Source organism: Belonocnema kinseyi, chromosome 6 (assembly GCF_010883055.1).
Source record: "Belonocnema kinseyi isolate 2016_QV_RU_SX_M_011 chromosome 6, B_treatae_v1, whole genome shotgun sequence".
NCBI classification, from domain to species: domain Eukaryota; kingdom Metazoa; phylum Arthropoda; class Insecta; order Hymenoptera; family Cynipidae; genus Belonocnema; species Belonocnema kinseyi.
Window position 1 is genome coordinate 101,529,810 of NC_046662.1, and position 25,925 is coordinate 101,555,734.

The 25,925-nt window shown below is 31.2% G+C and overlaps 1 protein-coding gene across 3 annotated transcripts in view; it reads right to left on the reverse strand.

The window, feature by feature from the left end:
- Positions 1 to 7,597: 7,597 nt before the first annotated feature.
- The window catches only part of LOC117174860 (serine/threonine-protein kinase 17B-like), a 295,788-nt gene continuing 277,460 nt past the window's right edge, over positions 7,598 to 25,925 (reverse strand). For all 3 annotated transcript variants that reach the window (XM_033364259.1, XM_033364260.1, XM_033364261.1), the window contains 4 exons: positions 23,931 to 24,057; positions 23,293 to 23,521; positions 9,345 to 10,040; positions 7,598 to 8,509 (listed from right to left, as the gene is read on the reverse strand). In XM_033364259.1, the coding sequence (XP_033220150.1) occupies positions 8,221 to 8,509; positions 9,345 to 10,040; positions 23,293 to 23,521; positions 23,931 to 24,057 (1,341 nt within the window). In that variant the 3' untranslated portion in view covers positions 7,598 to 8,220. The remainder of the gene's footprint in view (positions 8,510 to 9,344; positions 10,041 to 23,292; positions 23,522 to 23,930; positions 24,058 to 25,925) is intronic.

Genomic DNA, 25,925 nt, shown 5'->3' on the forward strand with positions numbered 1-25,925 from the left:
TTTTAAGTAAGTATTTGAAAACATTTTAAAAATTAAAAAAAAAAAAAAGAATCCGGAAGATTTTAAGGACATCTTTCTATTTTGCAGTTTTTTAATTTTAGGAAAAAAATCTAATTAATAAAATATTTCAATTTTCAACCCAAAAGTTTACTTTTTAACAAATTAAATTAACTTTCTATCAAATAATTGGTCTTTTAACTAATACAATGAGCCGGATAAAATTTCAACCAAAATTGAATAGTTCAGTTTCCAGATAAAAACGATTAATTTTTAATCAATCCTAGATAAGTTACATTTTCAGATAAAAAAAATTTTTTAATCGAAAAAATAAATTTTCAATAAAGTAGTTAAATTCTCAACCAATAACATGAATTTTCGACAAAGAAAATTAATGATCTAAAAAAAAGACAAATTTCAAACAAAATACATGAATTTTCAACGAAATTATTTAATTTAAAAGTCAAAAAAACGAATTATCTACAAAAAGTTGATTTTTTTCAGCGAAAAATATGAGTTTTCAATCAAAGAGGTAAAATTTTTAATAAAAAATTTAATTTGGAGGTCGACAATTAAAATTTTGGTTGAAAAATCATATTTTTCGGTTGAGAATTCAGCTTTTTTGTAGATGATACTCTTTTTGAATTTAAAATTAAATAATTTTGTTGAAAGTTCATATATTTTGTTGGAAATTGACCTTGTTTAGTAGAAATTTAATCTTTTTGGTTGAAAATGTATCAGTTTTGGTCAAAAATCCAATTGTTTGTTGGTTGAAATATAAACTGTACATCTTTTTAGGCTTAAAAGTCGATTATTTCACTAAGAGTTGAATTACTTTGTAAAAAAAGTACTGTTTTTTTCAACAAGGTTTTATAATTATGGTTAAAAATTTAACTATTTGGCTGAAAGTTTAACTCTTTGATTGAAAACTCATATTATTCGCTGAAAAAAATCAACTTTTTGGAGACAATTCGTTTTTTGACTTTAAAATTATATAATTTCGTTGAAAATTCATGTATTTTGTTTGAAATTTGTCTTTTTTTGTAGATCATTAATTTTCTTGGTCGAACATTCATGTTATTGGTTGAGAATTTAACAACTTTATTGAAAATTTATTTTTTCGATTCAAATTTTTTTTTTTTATCTGAAAATGTAACTATTCTAGGATTGATTAAAAATTAATCGTTTTTATCTGGAAATTGAACTATTCAATTTTTGGTTGAAACTTTATCTTTAAAGTTTACTTTAAACCGAAAATGCACGATTCGACTTCGGTTTTCTGCTGTACGATGATTGCCGATCTGATAGCTTCGGAAGACTTCGGTGGTCTTCTATTTATATCTCGATCCTCATATGAAAGAAATGGAAGAAATTGGCGAATTTAATGTTTCGCGTAGGGTTTGTAGCAATGAAACGTTTCATTGTAACATTGAAACTTTCACTTGAAACTTTCAAATGTTTCACATTCAAAGTTTTATCGTTTCATGAAACATTAGGGGGTAAGGAGAGAACTTCCATATGCGCATGCGCGGAAATCAGATCAGGTTAGGTATTTGTTACTCTTATCGTATGCCACTTTTTATTTAGTCTTTCTCAGTGTTTCCGCAGTAAAATTGTGATATTGATGAAAATATTAAAAATTGTTGGTCTGAATACTTCAAAATGCCTTAGTCTCTTAAATATAACTAATAAATATATATATTAACTTAATATAGGAAAATTGAATTTTTTAAATTCTTAATCATGTAACTGTATTTGCTATCAAACTCAATTTTGTTCATAAATTTGTAGTATTTAATTTAAGAGGAAATTATCAAAACGTATTGCATTTCATTTAACCAAAGTTTCATGAAATTTTACAACCCTAGTTTCGCGTGATTCTTCATTTCATGCATGAGTCAATTTTGATGTTTTGTTTTTCAGGTATATATAGTATGAGTATTATTACTATTGTACATATTATTAATGTTAATATTATAATTATAAAAGATAACATTAATTTTAATTAATAGTTGACTAACTTTTAATACAAATAGTTACATTTTCAACTAAAACAATTAGTTTTCTGCAAAAAAAAATGTAGGGCATGTGACACAGCTAAATTCTTATATTACCGACCTCACTTTTTCAGTTCACTGAATGTTCTTTTGAACCTAAGAACTTTTTTTGTAAATAAAATATCGAGCTGAAACTTTAGAAAATGTATTAGAGTACAATAAAGTACGTTTAGGTACTGCATTTTGGTAGGAACTTCACTGAAAATTATTTTACCTTTTTTATGAACCTCGACATTTTTGAATGTTCCAACTTTTTTTATACATAAAATATCAGTCTCAAACTTTGAGAAATGCAAGAGCCGAAATAAAACTACGCTTAAGTACAAATCTTAATAATAAAAGATGTAAAAAAAAAATTTCAACTATCAATTCCATCGGAATCAGCCGGTAACGTTATACACGAAAATACGAACCCTGGCGGCCACTAGAGGAGGCTCTAGAGGGTTCGTATTTTCGTGTACGTTACCGGCTGATGCCGATGGAATTGGTTTTAAACAAAAAGTTAAATTGTTAATTAAAAGGCTGAATTGTATAAGAAAAAAAGCGATTTTTAATCAAATGCATGAACTTTTCACACAGAAATTTATTTTCCACGAAGTATAATTTTCTTGTAGTTTAAAGAAATTAATTTTTAAACAAAAGCAAAGAAAAAGAGTCTACATGAATAGTTAAATTTTCAGAAAACAAATTTTGTCAACTAAATTGATAAATCGTCAACCAAAAGAATACTAAATTTTTAACAAAGCAGTTGCACTTTCAACCAAAAAAAATTGAAAAAAATAGTTAAAATTCTTTGAAATTGCTTTAAATTATTGAAAATAATTAAAAATTCCTTGAAATGTTTTAAAAGAGCCTAAAATATTTAAAATCCTTTCAAATCTCTTGAAATTTTACAAAGCTCTTGAAAATTCCTTGAAATTTTAAAAATACCCTAAAATATTTTAAATCCTTTAAAATCGCATACTAAATTATTGAAATCAATTCAAAACTCCTTGGAATCTAGTAAAATATCCTCAAATGTATCAAATCCTTCAAAATCTCATATTAAATTACTGTATTTAATTAAAAATTCCTTGGAACCTTTTAAAATACTCTCAGATAGTTCGAAACCTTCAAAATCTTTTTTAAAATCTTGACATCTTTTAAAGATTTTGAATATACTTTGAAATTTTTTTAAACAACATTGCTATAATTATTAAAATTCTTAAAAATTCCTTTCAATTATAAAAATGCATTAAAAATTCAGTGAAATCTTTTTAAACATCCTCAAATATTTTAAATCCTTTAAAATATTTTGAAATCTCTTCAAAATTCCTTGAAAATTTAAAATCACCCTCAAACATTTCAAATCTTTTACAATATCATACCACATTATTAAAATCAATTAAAAATTCCTTGCAATCTATTAAAATATCATAAAATATATTGAATCTTTCAAAATCTCATATTAAATCACAGTAATCAATTGAAAATTCCTTGGAACATTTTAAAATACTCTCAAATATTGCAATACCTTCAAAATATTTTGAGGTACTTTGACCTTTTTTTAAAAGAGTTTTAAACTACTTTTTTAAAATTGTTTGAAATTCCTTAATATTAGAAAAATAGGATGAAAATTCCTTGACATCTTTTAAAACATCCTTAAAGATTTAAAATGCTTAAGAATCTGTAGAAATCTCTGGAAAATTTTTTAGAGCTCTTGAAAATTCCTTGAAATTTTAAAAATACCCTAAAATATTTCATATCCTTTAAAATCTCATTAAATTGCTGTAATCAATTGAAAATTCCTTAGCATCTTTTGAAAACTTCCTCAAATTTTTAAAATCCTTACAAATCTTTTGAAATCTCTTGAAATTTTTTAAAGCTCTTGACAATATCTTGAAATTTAAAAAAAACCATGAAATATTTTAAATCCTTTAAAACCACATACTAAATTATTAAAATCATTTAAAAATTCCTTAATATGAGATTTTAAAGGATTTGAAATATTTCAGGGTATTTTTAAAATTTCAAGGAATTTTCAAGAGCTTTGAAAAATTTCAAGAGATTTCAAAAGTATATTCCAAAGTATATTAAAAATCTTTAAAAGATGTCAAGATTTTTTAAAAGATTTTGAAGGTTTTGATACATCTTAGGATATTTTAATAGATTCCAAGGAGTTTTCAATTGAATTCAATAATTTAGTATGCGATTTTAAAGGATTTAAAATATTTTAGGGTATTTTTAAAATTGCAAGGAATTTTCAAGAGCTTTGTAAAATTTCAAGAGATTTGAAAGGATTTTAAATATTTTAGGCTCTTTTAAAACATTTCAAGGAATTTTTAATTATTTTCAAAAATGTAAAGCAATTTCAAAGAATTTAAACTATTTTTTTCAATTTTTCTGGTTGAAAGTGGAACTGCTTTGTTATACTTCGTATTAAAAGTTAGTCAACTATTAATTAAAATTAATGTTATATTTTATAATTATAATATTAACATTAATAATATGTACAATAGTAATAATACTCATACTATATATATCTGAAAAACATAACCTCAAAATTGACTCATGCATGAAATGAAGAATCACGCGCAACTTTAAATTCGCCAATTTCTTCCATTTCTTTCAAATGAGGATCGAGATATAAGTAGAAGACCACCGAAGTCTCCCGAAGCTATCAGATCGGCAATCATCGTACAGCAGAAAACCGAAGTCGAATCGTGCATTTTCGGCTTACACACGAACTCACAGTGGTAATCATGCACCTTCTGTTTTGCGGCTCCGAAACGGTAGGTATGGTGGGGGTAAATTTCATGCACGATCTGGCAGCTCTGCTTTATACTATGCGGACTTCCAATTCACAAACTCGTACTTCTATGTTTCAATTTTTTGGGAAAATAAATTCTAGGGGAAATAAAATTTGGGTTAACTGAGAACTTACCTTAATTTTTGAAATTTCGTGATCCTAGATTTCTGGAACAAGAAGGTTCCATGTTCGATTTTAAAAATCATTTGATTCTAGTTTGCTTTTCATGTGATGTAAAGGGAAATTTCGAACAAGTGAGAATCAAGTGACTTTTTAATTCGAAATGGAACCATCTTTTAGCATGCTTACTTGAAAACATTGAGAAAAGTTCTATATTTCCAAATCATATTCGAATGAAATTATATGCGGGTCATGATTCTGAAATGACAGTATTTATTTTGTATAGTTATTAAAATTAATACAATAATCGAAATATATACAAAGGCAGGCTTAGTGTGCAGGCAAATTTTCAACTAATTAACATTAACTTTAATAATCTGATGACGCGAATAATAATAATAATAATAATGTTAATAATAATGATAATAATATAAGTACGATAATCGAATAGCTCGCTGACAGGAGCGCGTCAAAGTTGAGGAAAATCAGCAACATGCGTTTACATGAGGTTACTTGAAATTATAAGATACGAAAATACTGAATCATCATTAAATAATCCTCATATATAAGGACAATTTAAACATTAATAAAATAAATATCAAACTCGCCTCACGCTCTAAATATAAAAAGGCCAATCCTACCCAGAGACGCAACTCTCCTCGTAATAGCAAAATTATCATACACAGTTGAACAGTTTTCCCTTTATCTTAAAACTCGAAGTTTCTTTTTATTGCCGAGCTTGATTCAGCTTCTAAATAAAATATGTTAGAAATACTTTCGCTGAGCTTAGCTCGCGATTATTCATTGATTGTGCGTAGTAGTATCACACGGTTATCCGACTCGCAAACGTTCAATTTCGCGAAATGGCGCTTCGGTTCACGAGGTTCCGTTTTTCAATAGAAAACTCTCTTTGGCGTTCGCAAAAAATCGATACATTCTTTATTCAATAGCCTATGAATCTTTAGTGCTTCTTTACTAAATTAAAAGGAATAATCAAACTTTCGTAATTTTTACGAGACATTTAATACTACTTTTGAAGCCAAAGGGATGTCTTCTTCAAATTAATAGAGATTTAAAACACAGCTTCAAACTATCTGAGTTTTTATGTTGCCATGAAAAAATAATAGTAATAAAAACGTTGCGGACAACGTTCAACGATTTTACAACATAAAATTTATATATATATTTAATTTTTCTAAAAATATTTTACATAGTTCGAAAAAGGACAAACGTCATTCGTTGGCTCAGTGTCCAATGAAAGCGTGTGCCCCTCTCGAAAATGTGAACCTCGAAAACTCGTGGACCGAAAATTCTTATTTGAGAAAATAAAAGTCGAGAATAAAGGAGGCTGCGCAAAATTATGACTAGCATTTACAAAGTAGTGCGAGTTCCTTCATCTCCTTTTAGTAATTCCCAGTCACGAATTGGAAACATATTGCCGTCGCGCCTACTTCTTGTCGGCAAGCGACAGTTAATTTATTTACCGATAAATTAAATAAGGAATATATTACAATTCATTTCTTCTCCGTACCTGCATTCACTTATCGAGCGTCTCTACTGCTTTTTGAAGACTCGAAATAATGTATAAAACTTCCGTAGATTATATGCAAACAATTTCAACTTCTATCGGAGATCAAGTTCAAAGGCGTCTCGATTAAGGCACGGTAATGTCATCGGCTCTAAAACGGGCTCTACAATTTCTTCATTGACCTTGAAGGTTACTGATTGGTTCCTAATAAAATTGTATAGATATATAAATTTTTTAAACTTTACCTAAATCGGCAGGCTGGGTAGTGGGTTAGGCACTATGATATGTAAATATTTCTTGACAAAAAATTGGATAATGTTAACAAAACATTAGATATAAATTGTTACACGTTTTGTCTAATCAGGTCCAATTTTTCTCGGTTTATTATGCGATTGTGCGCGAATGTAATCTTAACTTTTACTCAAGACACCGTTATTGTAAAGTTCTGTTACGCATGAATCTATTGAACACATTGAGTCTGAATGCGAATCTGAGAAGAAAAACAGCACAGTGTATACGAATATAGTGCAGAAAATCGCACTTTCTGATCTTTTTTGTTGGAATAAGGTTGTTTCACAGTCCAAGAGGCAGTGAGATACATCAAGAAACAAAGTTTAGAGTCCGTTGGAGGACTAGGAAATGCTAAATAATTTTTTATTGTCAGTAGACAGTATTGATTTCAGAGGCGCCTATTTCTACATGTTGGGACTCTCTTCTCAGGATCTTCAGACCGAATGGCCTACTACGACTGACAATGAAAAAATGGCAAATTCGGCGAACGGGGGGGGGGGGGCGGTAAATCAGTCTATCGATTGATCGGCAGACCTTGAACTTCCCCGCTGATCCGTATAGAAAAAGTGACGCCAAAGTTCGCCATTTTTTGGACCTCACTAACGACCTAGTGAAAAATTATAAAAATATGTTACAGGTATCAAATTACTTGTCATTGAAAATCAAAATGAGCATCGCTTTTCCTTTCTTACAAATTTCAAAAAATTACCCTTATTTAGGGGTTGAGAAGGCCCCGAAAAAATTATAAACATAGAAAATACCACTAATTATAAAATCATTTTTCACATCAACCCCTTATCAATCAAGAAAATACGTGATTTTACTTTTATGAGGTTTATTTTATAAAAAAAAATACAATGAAAAATGATTTTATAATTAGTGGTATTGCCTACTTTTTAATTTTTGGGGGTTTTATCAGCCCCTAAGTAGGGGTGATTTTTTAAAATTAAAAAATAAACGAAAAGCGATGCTCCCTTTGGTTTTTAATGACGAGTAATTTGATACCTGTAACATATTTTTATATTTTTTCTCCCGGTAGCTAGCAAGGTCCAAAAAATAGGGGAGAAAACAGCCTATTTTTGCGCCACTCTTTATCTCGTTATTCTCTCTCGCTTCTACTCGCACCGTATCTTAAAAATGAAGACTTTTTCCTCTCTATTTACATCGTCCATTACATCACACATTACTCCGGAATCAGAGGGAAACGGTCGCCAGCAATCTCATCACACTCGCTAAACTATTTACAACGGATCACGCATTCCTATTTACAACAATAATGACCGAACGTTCGCCATTCCTCGCGAAGCATCTAGGCCCTAGACAGGTTTTCAAGCTGCCTATATTGAGCACGCAAAGCGATAGTGCCGATGTCGGCGTCACCTTCCCAGTGCATTTTTTGCGTATGCCAAGCTCCGATGTAGATGCGGAATTAGGGAATTCTAGGAACCGCCATGGACCTGGAACCTTCGAATTCGGGCCTGGACTGACTCGCACTGGACTTCACTGTACCTTGTGTACCTGCCGGCCCTGACGGGCTCTCTAATCACGACCAGGTTACCTCCTCGCTCACGAAGAGCTTCTAACCCTGTTTTCCCCCGGGTGCCGGGTGGCGCAGTGTTCTTTGTCACTTTTCCACAACCAGGCTCGGCTGTGAAACGACTGAGAGCTTTACTAACAACACCGTTGCACTCCCGGGGCCAGACTCGATGATGATGCCTCTGATCCCACCTGTCGACAAACAGAGAATAATTCGTTAGTTTATCGTTTCTCAGGGCTCGGACATCACTCACAAACATTTTTCACGACCAATGAAATGAAAATATTCAAACTCTAAAGCCAACAATGTTTCCATTTGAAGTAATAAGAACCGAGAAGCAAATTAAAGCACTCCAAGTGAAACTCTTACATTTGAAACTTTTAAAACTCAAATTTAACAGTTTTTTAGTTTTAAAATGTTGTATTCAAATTCAATTAAACTCCCAAATTAAAGCTTTTCAACTTTTATAAATTATGGAACTCGAAGATTCTGATTCGGTGCGAAAAATATAAATCCGTGCTGACATTTTCCATGCACTAATTTCAAGAATTAATCAATGCATTAAAAAAATTTCGCATTATGTGATTTAATTTAAATGACCCTATAAAACAGATTAATTAAAAAGGTATTTGAAGCATTAGAAAAGAGAGTCTTTGTAGAGTATTTTGGATCCCTGAACATTCCTGACATATTCCCGTGGAAGAGCTTCAGAGAATTCCGAAAAATGTTCCAGGAAGGTGCCGGGAAGATTCGTGAAAAATGTTCGCATTATATAAACTTAATTAATTTAATGAATTAAATGCCTCAAAAAACATTCTCCGAACCTTCATTCGGAGTCTTCCTGGATACGCGGACATTTACTTACTTCCGGGGACCCTCCTGGAACATTTTTCGGAATTCTCCGAACCCTCCATTGGACTGTTTCAGGAATATTTAACGGAAATTTTGTGTATCAGGGTAGGTGAAGAACAGGTACTACAGGTACTATACTCAAATTTAAATGAAAACGAATTAATAAATCTTTACCTGTCAGATTCCGGACCAGTGAAAGGAAAGCTCGCTCTGCCTTGACTTTTGCCATAGAGAATAAAGTCTAGCGAATCGTCAGAGTAAATGCTGCTCCGATCGCTGGAACTATCCGTAGAAATTTCCGAAACGGTATCGCTGCCACTGTCGCTGCACTGCTGCTCTTCCCCCAGAATAAAAACAGGCATGCACTTGAAGATCTCTCCGGCGGGCATCGTATGAGTAGCAGTCGCTCTCCTCTGCGAACTACTCGAAGCTGCTGCTTCCAGAATGACGATTTCCGTGCTTATAGAAAACTTTTCTGCTAATGACTCCATGTTCCTTTTGAACGTGTCCCTTCGATTCGCACTGAGACCAATTCTCAGGGGTGTCGTCTTTGGCTTTGAGTGGATGTTCTCTGTATGTGAAGAGATAGCTCGCGTTGCAGTGCAATTTGCATCAAGCGCACTTGTTTGACTTGCTGTAACTTTGCTCTTCTCTGAATCGTCCTTTGGCAAACTTAAAGGTGTCGAGCACATACAAACTTCTGGCTCAGGCGTCGATGATCTCGTTTGCTGAGTCTCCTTCTCTGAATGTACTGGACTTGAGGTCAATAAGTTGACTTCGAGAGACATCGAAGATGAAAGAGGGGCCATCGGTGCATCAAACATCCTGAACCATGAGTGTTCCAGGCAGTCGGTAACTGACAATCTCTCTCTGAAAAACAGAGAACAGTTCGGATTAGACACAGTTAAATATCTGTTTAAACACAACCTGACTTTAAATTATCATACTAAATGGCAGTCACTAAAGAACTCAGAGCGGAATCCAGTGTAGAAGTGTAGATAATTCCCCAAGGATAAGGCACTTTTTAAAAAGGAGTCGAGATAATGACTTCCTTTCACCTGTCGCGATCTCCCGGACTATCAGCGATAACGAACTTTTTGTCCCACCAGAAATTGTTCTCTGAATTTTCTTTCCGTTTCGAAGAAAGCGGCTCTGTATGGAATCAGCTTTTTCGATTCCAGTCCAATTCTGCCCTCCAAATGAAAATAGCCGTAACTGCAATTCGAAAAAGTCACCTGCCACTTTTACGAATCTTTAAAATGGGATTCAAAAATATACCTAATTCTTGTGGTTGTTGTGGACATCTATTTATGCACATCTACAAAATAGATCTTCAATAAACACCATCGAAGCCAAGAACATTTGAGTCTAATTTAAAAGATTCTTATGGGTGACAGATGACTTATCCAAACGGCAGTTACGGCTATTTTTATTTGGAGGGTAGAGTGGGTAGCCCGAAAGATCAACGACTGATTACACAGCCAGGCGAAGAAAAATACAAGGCTTGGTCACCAGACGAGACAAACATTTTTTCACGGCTTAGAGGTCGCTGAATTCGGAGTTCTTTTGACTCGATCGGATCTAATTCCGTTCCTAACCTGAAATAAGTGGAAAAAAGTTGGCTGCGGCCATACCTACGCGAAGCCTTGCAATTTTTGCAAGTTTCATTGGGCGAGCTGGAAAAGGGTTTCGTTTTCCACAATATTTATTTATTCTCGCGTATTCTCACGTAACTTTAGACACTCGGAATTTTTTCTACAATTTCCAGAAAATCCTGCAAATTTTAGAAAAATTCTTTAAAATTTGCATGCATAAATAACAATTGAACATTTATTATCTGTAGACGAAATTTGAGTAATTTTAAGAGATATATAGATATTTTGAAAACATTCAAACTTATGTAAAACTTGAACTAATAGCCTAACATAAGAGAAAATATTGATTTTCGCAGATTTTGAACCAAAAAATTAGAATCTTTTGAAGAATTGTGAAAGGCTTCAAATGAAGAAATCATTTATTTACAGAAAATTATTTTAAGAGATTATTTAAAAAGGTTTTCAAATATTTAAACACAATTTTCAAAAAATATTCTGCAAGATTTTAGGAAAACTTTTTAAAATTTGCATAATAATTTTCAATCTTTTTAAAATTTCTAACTATCTCTTAAAATTGTCAAATTTTGCCTGCAAACATTAATTTGTAAATTATACATCAAAATTCGACAATTCCACATACAAATTAAACATTTTAAAAATACAATTAAAATTGTAACCGTCAAGGTTCAAAGGCTCTTTGAAATTTTAACGATTCCATGCTTTCTATGTCAAACAATTCAGTTTAAGGCTGTTTACTTTTAAACATTTAGTTTCAATTTTCTTGTCTTCAATAAACATTCAAATATTGCTCAATATTCAATAATTAATTTTCTTCTCAATTCAAAAATGTCAAATTGAATTGATAAAAAATGAATATTTTAGACTTAAACAATATTTTAAATGTAATAAAATCCTTTAATTAAGAATATATTATTATAAATTTATTTTTGAGTTTTAATACTTAAGGTACAGATCAATTACAAAATTTAGATTTCTTTTTATTTATTCATTAATTAAATATGTAAGCTTAAAAATAAAAATTTTAAATGGAAAATTGTTCGAGTAAAAAATTTAAATTACGCATTGTGAACTGAATAATAGTATAATTGAAAAAGTTAACAATTCAACTAATTATTTAAAAAATGGTTAAAATCGAACATTTCGTCATTTCAAATCGTCATTTCTCGGTTTTTCCCGGTCTCAAAAAATTCCCGGTCAATTCCCGGTACAGCGTCCACCCTGCGATATTAAGACAATCGCTGGGCAATAGAAATTCGTGTTCGGCCTGATTAAACTCTTTTTGTTTTAAAGGGTTGCAAAACTCAATCTCATTAAAAACCCATTTTTGTACTTCTGAACTGTTTGAAATTCCATCAAATTTATTTGAAGTAGAAGATTTCAACCAGTAGTCCAAATCAAATTAAATGATCTATTGGTGACTTGTAATATTTTACTGATAAATCTTTGAATGGAGCTAGATTGCAATGCTAAATTGACTAGACTTAAAGAAGAGATAAATTTGAATGTAACATTATAGGCTCATTAAGAAGCAGGAAATGGACACAATTTTCCGAAAGATAAAAGTGGGAAGTGAACAGAAGTGTGGTCAAGTTGAAGGACGTGGGGAAAGATCTTGATCGAAGACAATGATTTTGAAAGAACCTTGCTACTTCGCGGCTTGCTCGGTCGTCGCCTCGGTACCGCAAGACGTACATTTTCAACTCAATACCGATTCGCCATGGTCAAAGCGAGTGCAGCTGCAAGTTACGCGGCTACACGCTATCGAAGTAGTCTGCACTTCCTAGTATTTCCTCTAGCATTGTTTTTTGCATGTAATCTGCAAGCTCTTGACACAACGTTACTTTACCAGTAACGGATCCATCTACGCGTGATACCTTGGTTTTTATCTCTGAAAAATTCCATGTCAGATCATCTGAAGAATTTCAACTATTGTTAGTAATTTTTATGAAAATTCTAGTATCCGTTCTCTCAGGTTTTTAAATCAAAACACTAAAATAATTTTTGAAGAAATACAATAACTGAGCAGATTTTAATGATATTAACGTAAATTTCTTTTTAAATTATTCTTAAGAGGACGTAGTTTTAAAAAAATATTTCTTTAACAAAAAATTTCAAAAACTTCTTGGATTTTTCGGCAACTAATTTTGGAACTAAATTTCGGAAGAAGAAAAAACTTTTTACTTTTTACAACGTACTCTGAGTCTGCAATCTGAAGTTTGTGCATACAAATATAATATTCTTCTGTTGTTCGTTTATTATTTACATGGTTTTTCACGTCGAGTACGAGTATTTATCGAGTACATCGAGTATTTCGGCGTACGTTTCTAATTATTTCTCGAAAAATGATGGAGATCCCATTTTGATATTTAAATGGCTTATAGAGCATTTTGTAATCTATGTACAAAAAATTAAGACAATAAAAATGTTTTTTTTGTTAAAAATTCGCTTCGCTCGCAAGTTTGAGCGCGCCTAGGGCGCGCGACTGTTGGTTCTCGCGCTCCGCGCTCGGTCTTCGTATATGTATATTCCTTACACTTGTGCACAGATTTTTTAAAACTAAAAGTCAAAACATCGACAACAGTAATTTAGTGATAGTGACATCCGGTTTGTTAAAGCTCCTTCGACTTTAACGAATACATTCTCCTCACGTATTTCGTGCTTCGCACTCCAATCTGTGTCTCAACATGCATATCAGTTCCATAAATGTATATTATTACAATTCATAACATGCATTGATATTAAAACAGACGTATTTTTATTGCCTCTATTGAAAAAATGCGCATTCTTTAAAAAAATTTGTTAATTAACATTTTACTGCAACGAGAGCCCATAAACGAGAGTTTATGGGCGGGATGGGGGGGGGGGGGTAGTTCCAAACAAGAGTCATAGCTGGTTAGTGTTTTATGCTGAGAAGTTCAAGCAACCTTCAGCAGCGTTGTGTTATATGGGAGTTGATAGGATCTCATCTTCACATTCCCGGCCCACAGCGGGAAAAAATGACATTTTTGGTTCAAAATAACGTAGAAACCAATGCATTAATCAGGCATTTGTCTACAGAAAAATTTGTTTTTTTCTGTGCCAACAGTTTTAATTTGGATATCGAAAGAAAGAAATTTTCCATCGACAGATGCTCGAATAATGAATTTGTATATTAAATTTATTTAAAAAAATATAACATTTATCAATAATTATGAATTTCGCTGAAATCATCATGAACTTCCCAATTAAAAAGACTGAAATCGAAAAAAAACTTCCGTCTACAGATGCCCGAATAATGCATTTGTTTATTAAATTTATTTTTAAAAATCATATAATTTGTCAACTCATCATGAAGATTGCCGAATTTATTATGAAGATCCCAATTACAAGTCTGATATCGAAACAAAAAAGAATTTTTCCGTCGACAGATGCCCCTATAATGTATTTGTTTATTAAATTTGTTTTTAAAAAATCATAAAATTGATCAAAAAATTATTAATTTTGCTGAAATTGTCATGAAGTTCCCAACTGAAAAGACTACCATTAAAAAAAAATTCTGTCGAAACGCCCGAATAATGGATTTTTTAAATTAAATTTGATTTAAAAATCATAAGATTAATCAACAAATCATGAATTTTGCTAAAATTATCATAAATTTCCAAATTGAAAAAATTGACATAATAACATAAGTTGAAAAACGTGTATTTATGTAAAATCGTAGAAAATTTTTTTTTAACAAATAATTTGTTGATAACAAATTTTTTTTGTACCTCGTCTAATTTTTGAATATCTTTAACTAATGCTATTTTATGCAACTTAAGCGATTTCAACCATTTTTCTGTTGTTGACGAGCACCGGGAACGTCAAATATAAAATGGCCATTTTTTCGTCATATTTGTTTATTTATAAAAAAAAATTGAAAACCTAATTCGAAAATCAGGCTGGACAACTTACTTAAAACTCTTATTAGCTTTTGTCCAATTTTTTTTGTCGAAACATTTTTCTTCTCTTGCCTTTTTTCATATCGTGCGTTATTTCGCTTAAAATGCTGATTTTCGTGTGTTTTTAGAAATTTTGTAAATGCTGTAACTGCAGTGGCGGATTGGCATGGGGGCGCAGTCGGGGTTTCCCGGCTGTGCCCTCCTTGGTTGGCCTCCCCTAAGCCATGTCAAGCCGTCCCAAAAAGATTATATTGTTTAAACAAATAAATATATGTTAGAATGCAATGGAAAGAGTGAAATGAATATCCAATGATATCTACGATTTACACTTCTACTCCTATAAGTAATACTAGTAAAGTAAAAAGTTCCCTCCAATTTCTTTTCAACCATATTATTCCTAAAAAAATTCCATAATGCATGTTTTGGATTCTAATAAAGAAAATGCTTAAAAAATAAATAATAAATTATTTCTACTGAAACAGTCAAAGTGAAAGGAATATTCTTGTCATCAACTACATTGCGGAATTTTAAATTTAATTGTTTCCGATGCAATAAAAAATATATTTATTGATTAAAAATGTATAGGGCACCTAAATGCAATTTTTATGGGCGCCTGCTAGTATATTTATTTTTTACACATGTTAACTTTCGATGCGCCTATACGTACCTTGGGAGAGATCCAGATCAATTTAATTATGTAAAAAGTATGACTTCATTTTCGCTTATAAATATGAAAGGGGGCAACTCATTTAATTTATTACAAAATCTCGACTATTTATCGGCTGTATTTAATTATTTTAGTAATGGTTAAATTTAAAATAAATTTTTATATTAAAATGACTACTCATTAGTCGAAATTTTCTCTAAAATAAGTTATTAGCTTACATTTCAAGAGTTCGAATCAAAGGATACATTTCATTATTTTGGAAATCATAAAATATTACTATATTTTGCTTTACTTTACTATAATAACTGTTATTTTACTATAATTTTAGCATTTTTCGTATTTTTAATGTTGTTATTATGAATTACTTATTTAAATCAAGGTTTAAATCTTCGCGGCAAAAATACTTGAAAACTTGCAGTCTATGGTGTGACAAGTTTTTCATTCTTGAAAAATAATAAGAAACATGAAAAAAAATTAACAATTTGTTAAACTCTTAGACGAAAAACAATCTGATCGCTACGCGGGCACATTCTTATCGCTTTCAAGTTGCTACGCGTCTAGGGTGCGCGACTTTTGGTTCTTGCTCGTCGCGCTCGCTACTGTATTTATACTTCACGCTGCATGATTGGTCTTCGTACTTTCCCACATTTGTGCACAAGATTTTTAAAATTAAAGGTCAAACCATCGACAAAAATGTATTTTGATAATTGCGAATTATCTTTTGTTAGAGCTCCTTCGGCTTTAAAGAACACATTCTCAATCACGTATCTCGTGAAATGTATATGTAATATGAAATGTATATTACATTTATTTTGTACCTCGGCCCGGTATTGCTTATTCAGTCATTGCAAAATGAACTACAAAAATTATGTACAATGAATAATTTAATATTTTTGTTTCTTATTTTGCTCCAATTTGTATTCTCAGCAACCCTGAAAAATGTATCGTTTCAATCAATTGATATTATTACAATTCATTATATTCATGGGTATTAAAACAGACATATTTTCACTGTCTTGTTTTTTAAATTTAAAGATGTCGACTTCCATAAATAAACTATTTCGTTATTAACCAAATTTAATGTTTTCGTTTTCAATGTTTTTTTCAAGATTAAAACGAAGCTTAAAATAAAAACAACGCATTCCATAAAAAATTATTAATAACGAATTTGGAGCTTTTTTAAAGTCTTGCGGGATAAGGATAAATTGTTCGTCTGTTTGAATAATATGAATATCCGTACAGAAAAATGTTTGAATTTTGAATAAAAATTTTCTTTTTGAATTTTCATCCAAAATGGCTGGCTAACGAACTTGACCTTTATTTTAGGACATTAAAAGAGTATATACCAATAGCCAATCCAATCTGTCAATTCTTTATCGTGCTAACTAGCTAGAAATCTACAGACACACACACACACACACACACACACACACACACACACACACACACACAGCAAGCCAGACGCATTCGTAAAAAGCTGTTTTTCTGATTCAGGGGGTCTTAAAACGTGGACATTTTACAAAAACGAGGGAGGGAGGGGGGAGTCAAATTTGACACAAATCTAAACCTTCTCTTGATGAGAATGTAAAAAATCTAAGATTTAAAAATTTTGTTGTTTAAAAAATATTTCTTTTTAAGCTGCGTCCTATTACCAAAGTTATGAAAATCTGAAAAAAGCACCTAAATTTACAATGTTGAATATCTCCTAATTTTGTTTATTTTTTCAAAAATGATTTTAGGGTTTTTCTTTCAACACCTTAAAGAACGGATACTAGAATTTCCATCAAAATTACTAACAATAACTGACAATTCTTTAGATGATTCTATATGGAATTGATCCTTTCTAAATATACTAGTTATCTTCAACAAATACGATGTAACGCTAGATCAGGACTACGTATAATGGACACCATTCATAAAATATTCTTTGAGATGGCTTGAAAATTACCCAGCTATTGTCCGGACTCTTCGTAACTATTATTTGAATCATAAACATAGTCAATTACTATATCATTAAAAATACTTTTTATTTATTTCAAAGAATATAAAAATTTTAATCATTTTGAGAATCCAGATGCTAATAGAAGAACACTCTAATGCCATTATCCTTTTTTAACCCATTAGGGCCCATGCAAAAACTGGATGGGGTAACAACAAACTAACTGCGCCATCCTTTGCATAATCAAAAAACAAAATATACGTATTTTTTCTTTTGTCATTTGGAATTGTTTATAATAAATTATTTAAACAAATTACATGAAAAATTATTATTTTGAAAAACTGACTGTAGTAATCGATTCTACGAGAAAAAGTATGAAGAAAACCTATATAAGACTTTTTTGTCAGAGTTCAATTTATTAGTGTAAAGTAGGAATAAATAATCATATGGAAAGGAGAGTGTGACTAGGCCAAGACCCAAGCCGAATCTGGATAGGATAGCAGCAAACTAACTACGCCATCCTTTGCCTAATCAAAAAATAAAATATACGTATTTTTTCTGTTGTCATTTGCAATTGTTTATAATAAATTATTTAAACAAATTACTTGACAAATTATTATTCTGTAAAACTGACTGCAGCAATCGGTTCAAAGGAAAAATGGGTACAAAAATCCATATACTTTTGAGTACTCTTAGAATAAAACAATACAAATAATTGGAATTACTATGAACGCAGTCGCCATATTCTGAATATTTCAAGTGAACTAGTTCGAAGCGCACATAATCGGTTTATTCCTACTTTACACTAACAAATTGAAACCTGACAAAAAAGTCTTATATAGGTTTTCTTTATAATTTCTCTCGTAGAATCGATTTCTGCAGTCAGTTTTTCAAAATAATAATTTTTCAAGTAATTTGTTTAAATAATTTATTGTAAACAATTGCAAATGATAAAAGAAAAAATACGTATATTTTATTTTTTGATCATGCAAAGGATGGCGTAGTTAGTTTGTTGCTACCCCAAACAGTTTTTGCATAGCCCTTAATGGGGTTTAATGTAAGATTTGTCTCATCGAGGATGGCTGCTGTATTCAATTTGTCACATTTTCAAGTATGAAATCATTCAGTTTACAATTCTTAATTCTAAAATACTGCACTTTGAAAATTTTTATTTTTCATTCTTAAATGACTAAGCTTTCATTTTCTGTATTTTGAAATTATACTTTTTTAATTAAATCATTAAAAATTTCAGATTGAAACTTTATCAATTATTTTTAATTTCTAAATAATTTAAAATTAGTAGATACATAATTAGGTAAAACTGATAGATTGAAAACGTTTGAAATTGAATTTTTTTAAGTTTTAATCAAATACTTGAAGATATTACTCTTTTAAAATTAGGTAACATTGGATAATTTTATATGAATTGTTTAAAACAAAACTATTAAAAGTTGAAGCGTTCTAAACTGTATGGGCTGTTGAAGAAATACGTAACGCCTTGAGGGGAGCGAGGGGAGGGTCACCTCAAGCGTTACGCTATGTTAAAGTTACATACACTTACGGCGGAGCCTTTTTTCTAGCGGGGGCAGGGGCATAGGCATATAATATTGAATGGTACAATTTGCGCATAGTATAATGATATCATACTATGTACATAAGTCTTGAACATAAATAATAAATGCAGGTATAAACTTCATATTGCTAAAGATTTTACAAAGATTTCAGTTATTACCCAAACATTTCAATGATTTCCCAAAGATTTCAAGGATTTTGGATACATTAAAAATATTTCACAAGGAATTCAATCAATTTTCAAAGATTTCAATAACTTCACAAATATTACAGAATATTTCCAAAATATTTCGCAAAGATTTTTAAAGAATTCACAAAGATTTCCAAACATTTTATAAAGATTCCATAAAAATTTCAATAATTTCTCAAATATGTCAAATATTTGAAAAAGGTTTCAAACATTCCAATGCTTTTCCAAAGATTTCAAAGATGTCGGATAGATTTAAAAGTCTTCACAAAGACTTTAATGCTTTCCGAAAGATTTTAATATGTCAAAAAATATTTCCGAAGATTTCAAACGAAATTTAATCAATTTTTAAAGATTTCACACAGATTGAAATATTTCACGCAAATTTCGGATAGACCTAAAAGATTTCACTAAGACTTCAACTATTTCACAGAGATTTCAGATTGACTTTGAAGAGTGCAATATGATTTCAATTATTTCCCAAAGATTTTAATAATTTCACAAATATTACCAAATATTTCAAAGGTTTCCAAAGATTTCCAAAGATTTTATAAAATTTTTCGATACACTTTAACGATTGCACAAAGATTTCCACAAGTTCCCAATTATTCGGAAGATTTCGTATAGATTTAGAAGACTTTACAAATACTTCAATGATTTCTTAAAGATTTAAATAATTTCTCAAATATTACGAAATATATTTAATTTTTTAAAAATATTTCTAAAGATTTAAGAAAGATTTGAATGATTTTTCAAAGTTTTCACTGAGAATTTAAAGATTTCACAAAGCTTTCGGATAGATATAAAGAATCCACAAAAGTTTCAATGATTTCCCAAAGATTTCAAAGAATTTCACAAATATTACCTAATATATCCAAAATACTTCAAATATTTCGTAATATTTCACAAATATTTCAACTATATCACAATGATGTCAAGCAGCTTAAAAAGAGTGCGCAAATATTTTAATGATTTTGCAAAGGTCTAATAATTTCTCTAGTTTTAAATAGACTTACCTGCAACTTATTGTAAATGTTCCTAAAAGCCTTGTGAATAATTTGCTATTGCTCATATAAAAAGATTCAAATGTTAATATAGTGAAAAAATGCAAAAAATGAAACAGGCATTATATAAATAATCGCTATGGAAAAAGCATGGGGTCCAATGGACCCCGAGTGACAATTAAGGGTTAAGTAATTCCACAAATATTACAAAATATTTCAAAAAATTCGCAAATATTTCACAAAGGTAACAATTATTTCGCAGAAATTTCAGAGAGATTTCAAAGATTGAGCAAAGAAATAATTGAAAGATTTCCAGTATCCATCCTACCCAAGCTTAGGACTGGGTTCAGGAAACTGAATGATGCTACGTTTATCAAAGGGTAGTCCAACCCAGTATTAGTAAATAGTTATCGGATAAAGATTCCTATTATTTCTTAGACATGGATATATAGTCAAATGAAATGAGAATTTCTTTTTTGGACAAATTTCAACAGACCGACGAATTTAATCATTAAATTTCAGTAGGGGGCCTATTAATACTTCGCCCCTCCCTGGTCGATTTATATTAGGCGGGGACCCTTAGGGCTCTGCTGCCTCTGACTTAGATATTTACACATGTTCTTGCTTCCTCTGCAGGTAAAACTTGCAATTCTTATTTATTCCTAATATGTAGGGCTCATTATATTTCTTAAAAGATTTTTCGCAAATCTCTTCGGTACGCTTTTATTTAAAGAATTTTCTCTGAGGATTAAACATTTGTTCATTTTATGAACAACACATTTACTTATTGTAATAACTATTGTTGAATAAACAATTCCAGCCTGAGAAATTTTTTCTATAGTCGGCTTCAGTTTTCTTCAAAAATTAGTAATAATAAACAATGTAAACATTTTCCTCGAATTTATAAATGATTTTTAACAAATGCTAATTTCACTAACTTAAGAGAAATAGTGTACATCCTTAAATGTCACATGTACACATTCAGAACTTATGTTGTAACTTTACAATAAGTGTATTGGAAGTTTATTTATACCAAAACGTAATGTCATTTTACAATACATACTTTGTGCACATTTAGGACAGAATACGTCAAGTGTCCCACCTACAGTTATTGCTTTTTTTCTCTTTTTTTATCGGGTTGGAATTCTAATGAATTGCAATTCTGGTGGACCTATATTAATTCACTAAACCATATACAGGGGCCTGAAGTTTTCACTTTTTCAGGTGATTTTTTTTCACCTTCGCGTTTGTGTAAATCCTTTTAGTAATTCTTGAATGGTCTTTTATTATAGTGTTTTGGAAAACTCTTGTTATATTCCTTAAGACTATCATGACAATTTCTTTATGCAATATGATGGTGCAAGATCATGAACAAAGAATTTTGTATGATAGTCTCAAAGTACATGAAAAGAGGTTTCGAAAACACTATAATAAAAGCCAAATGGAATAATCCTAAAAGAAGTTAAAGTAACGTGAAGGTGAAAAAGCACCTGAAAAAAGTGAAAACTTTAGGCCACTGCATATTGATAACCGTTTCGTAAATGTACCTATCGGTTGAACAATTATTGCAATTTAGGTTTAAAATGCTGTGCTTGCAATTTTACATTACACTTTTTATTTTAAACTTTTGGAAATTCGCAAACGTTTAAAACAGTGTACATGAAAAATAATAATTATTATCGTTAACATTTTCGAATTTAGGAAGCTATAAGTTTAGAAAATTCACTTTTTAAAATTTTCAAGATTAAAATTGTGCAGTTATAAATCCCTAATTTTACAACGGATTTATGAATCTGAAAAAAACGATTGTACGAACATATATAGCTGTCGGTCTGTCTGATGAGGCGATCAATTTCGTAGGCTTTCATTTTATAGCTATAATTTATTACACGTTAAGACTTGAAATTTATAAATTTTAAATGTTTTAAGTTCTTATTTTGTATGTTTAGTGTTGATTATTCTGAATTAAAGAATGCTCAACTTTTAAGTTTTAATTTTCCCAATTATAGTTATCGGAAAAATTTGTTGCATCTTAGGGAAAACTCCCCGAGAAACTGAGAATTTTTTTCTTGCCTTTTAGCGGGCAAACTATTTGCAGAAAGTCCTTGAATCAAGTCAATTGGCTTATAGACAGTTCTGTTTAAAATTTTGCAATACACTTGACTTCATTTTTTCATTAGAATCTCCTCGCAACCAAAGTGAATTCTTGAAAGACCATAGAATGTAAGACCATGACATCAAGGACTTGGGTATTGAATAACATACGTATGGTCTATACTGTGGATTATTGATTATCTTGACTCGTCCCCGCCTAAGTATTTATTTATGCGGTTACCTTCAGAACAGTAATGTGCGATTAATAATTTCCTGGACCGATTCGTAGATTATGTACCTTCGACTGCCTACGACGACCTTTGCATTATCGAGTCAATGATTCGCTTTGGGATAGTTGCTTGAACAAATAATGTGATAGGTAGGAGGGAAAGAAAGCTTCTGGTTACTAAAAGTTAACCATATAGGCTCTGAGAAGTGGATTTCGACCCTACGTGAGAAATCTGAGGATCGGAGATAAAGGTTCAATGCCCACGGTACTTGTGTCCCGAGGCGAGATATAAATGGTGGGTGAAATGATGGACTGATTTAAGTGAAACTAGTATTTCAGTCAAATGAAATTTGTGTCAACGATTTTCTCTACAATCTGTAGATTATGTTCATTTTTAAAGTATCTGAAAATATCTTCGATTATAATTAGGTGAAAGTGTCTTGAGATGCAAAACATTGATTTTTGACAAAAAAATTGTATCATCTGGGATTCTTCCAGTCTTTAATAGACTCATAAATAGAACATAATTTTTCTCTTATGATCCGAGATCGTTATAGGTTTTCTGGACCATTCTAATGACATAGGTTTGCTAATAACTATTTTCTATTTTTTAACCACCAAGGTAAAAAAAATTATATATATATATATATAATTTATACATAGTGGACAAGACAATGACATTTTTCATTTATTTTATACATTTTTCTTTAAAAAACAGATGAAAATATTAGTGTCCTGCCCACTGTATAAAATACATATAACTTTTTTAACTGGGTATGGAAAGAATTAAGAGGAAATTTGGATTCCTGAAAGTCTGCAGAGGCCAGAGCATTGAGCGGAATTTAAATTTTTAACATTAATGTTGCTCACGTAATGCATTTTTTGTGTGCTCACCTTGGGTCCTTAACCATGAGCTTCCGCATGAGATCTTGTGCCTCTGTCGAAACATCTTCGAAGAGATCGTCAGGAAAGTCTAAGTGGCAGCGGCTGATATTACAAAAGGTTTCCTGCTTGGTGTCTCCTCCAAATGGCGAACACCCTGTCAGAAGAACATACAGCAGAACACCAACGGACCACATATCGGTTGCGAGGCTTATCGGCTCGTAGTTCAATACTTCTGGGGCTTAAAAGAAATTCAGATTAGAATTTTCAATTATCATTTCTAGAAAAAAAGCGTTGTATGTTTTTTGTGACAATTTAATAAATTACAAACGTAAAACAAATAAGAACAAGGTATTAATAAAAATGATTGGAGTATTTCTGAACATGAAGTGGACTCATTGTTGATGCAAGGTAAAAGCCATTCCGAAGCCGTAGAAGCAAGGTTCAAGTAAATGTGATATTGAAATGAAAACCTCTATTGCTCTATCGTTTGTGTGTTTCTTAATATTGAACGTTACACAGGAACAAATTTACATAAGATTTATTGAATTTTTCTATAAATTTTGAATATCAAACTACAATATTGTGATCTTGCTCGAATACATTTATATCCTGCCTTGTTTATTTGAGAGAATTTATTATTTACATACCAACGTAATCTGGGGTGCCTAGAATTTCTCGAATATCCGCGCCATGATTGATGTACCGAGATATTCCAAAATCACAGAGTTTCACATCACAATCAGGAAAATCACCAGTGAGGACCAAATTTTGAGGCTGTAACAAGAATGAAAAACATTGTTTTTAATTCATGATAATTTATAAACAAAATGTGGGCATTCGCATGAAAAGGGCACTTATGGCCGGGATAGTTATGTACAGAGAAATCTAGCCGGATAAAATGCCGGCATTGTAGTCCCAAAATGAACCTTTTAAGTTAAAAAACGAGTCACCGGGGCATGCTTGAAGTTGCAACTTCGGAAAACCATGTTTCGAGAAAAAATCATTTAAACTTGGCAAGTGCTAAAGAGTCCCATGTTATATTTTTTCTTCGAAAATAAAATATACCTAGTTCCGGTTATTATATGGATATAAATATACTCCCAATTAATTTAGTATAGGTCCCAGCATGAAACCCTACTTAAACCCAAAAATAATAATTTTGACCTCAACTTAGAAAAACTCGAATATCTCCTTAACTAGAACCGACCATAAGCGTCCTTTTCATGCGGACGCCCACACATTTTTATTAAGATAAATCTGTCTTTCCACACAGAGAAAACTCCCAGTGGACGTAAGTCCTAAAGTTGTCCTATAGATGTCTTTTGGCGGACATTTTAGAAACAATATGAGTCCTTTTAACAAACCTTTGCTAAACCAAAAAAAATTTGGTCAATTTCATGAAAACCTAGATATTTTTAGTTCAACAGCATTTCTGTTAAAACAGAAAAAGTTTTTTATAAGAAAGATATTTTTGGAACAAACAAATGTTGTTGCTCATATACCAACCAAATCATTTGCGTTGTAAGAATCAAACATTTTTTCTCAGAGAAATATAAATATCCGTACAAGTAATGTAAATTTACTTTTCAAATATACAAAACTAATAATTGCAGTACCCTTTCAGAAGTGGCATGATCTGAACATTGAATTGAAAGTATATTTAAAGAACAGTAATTTCACAATGAGCATGCTGTCTTGAAGTACCTATTCTTCAAGAGGGTCTTGGAGAATTACGAGTAGCAGCGTGGTATTAATAGGTGGGTCGACATTATTAAACAGACTGAATAAATATCGTTACGCTGATCCCTACGATTCAAGCCATTAATTGTTTGGAGTAAATGTGTGAATACTTATTTAAACACAAAACCCTCGATTTAATAGACTTGATGAACTCGGTACAGTTTTTCAACAGCACATGACAGAAATCAATCAGATTTATCCATTTAGATTCATCAGATCAAATTTATAAATTTAGTAAAATAAAATTTGAAACGTTACAGTTTATATACTTTTAAACATGGAATTACTAAATTTCAAATATATCAATTTAAAATGGTGTAATTTCAGTAGGCATAATGTATGGTTTGAAATTGGTCAGTTTTTAAAGTTACAAAACTGAAAATGATTTCATACTAAATAATAGCTATTTAAAATTTCGTATCATTAGAGACTTTAGATTGAAAATTGTTCGATTTTAAATGGTCAGTATCGGTTTATTTAAAAATGTTTTCTAGTTATTCAATCGGTTAATCTACTGTAAGAGTACTCACAGGATTTTCAGGCTTTTCTGGCACCACCAAGTGCACCTCATATATTCACGAATGCATACATGCCACGCAAAAGCTAAGCACTCAGAAAGTGGGGACAATCCCCGGAATTCATCCGCTCTACATATGACACATCTTCTTGCTCCGCACAGTGATCCCAGATCTGAAACGAGACGTGGTCCAATGCTATGACACGTCTATGTCCGTGTGAATATGGTAGGAGACGATATAAATGCCTGGGTTGCGCTGCAACCCATTTCTCCTCTTCTGAATTTGAAAACTCGAAGGTGCACGATTGCCGGTCGGAACACTTCGGCGGTTCCATTTATATCTCTATCTGCTTTGAAATAAAATGAAAAGATTGAAATTTTAATA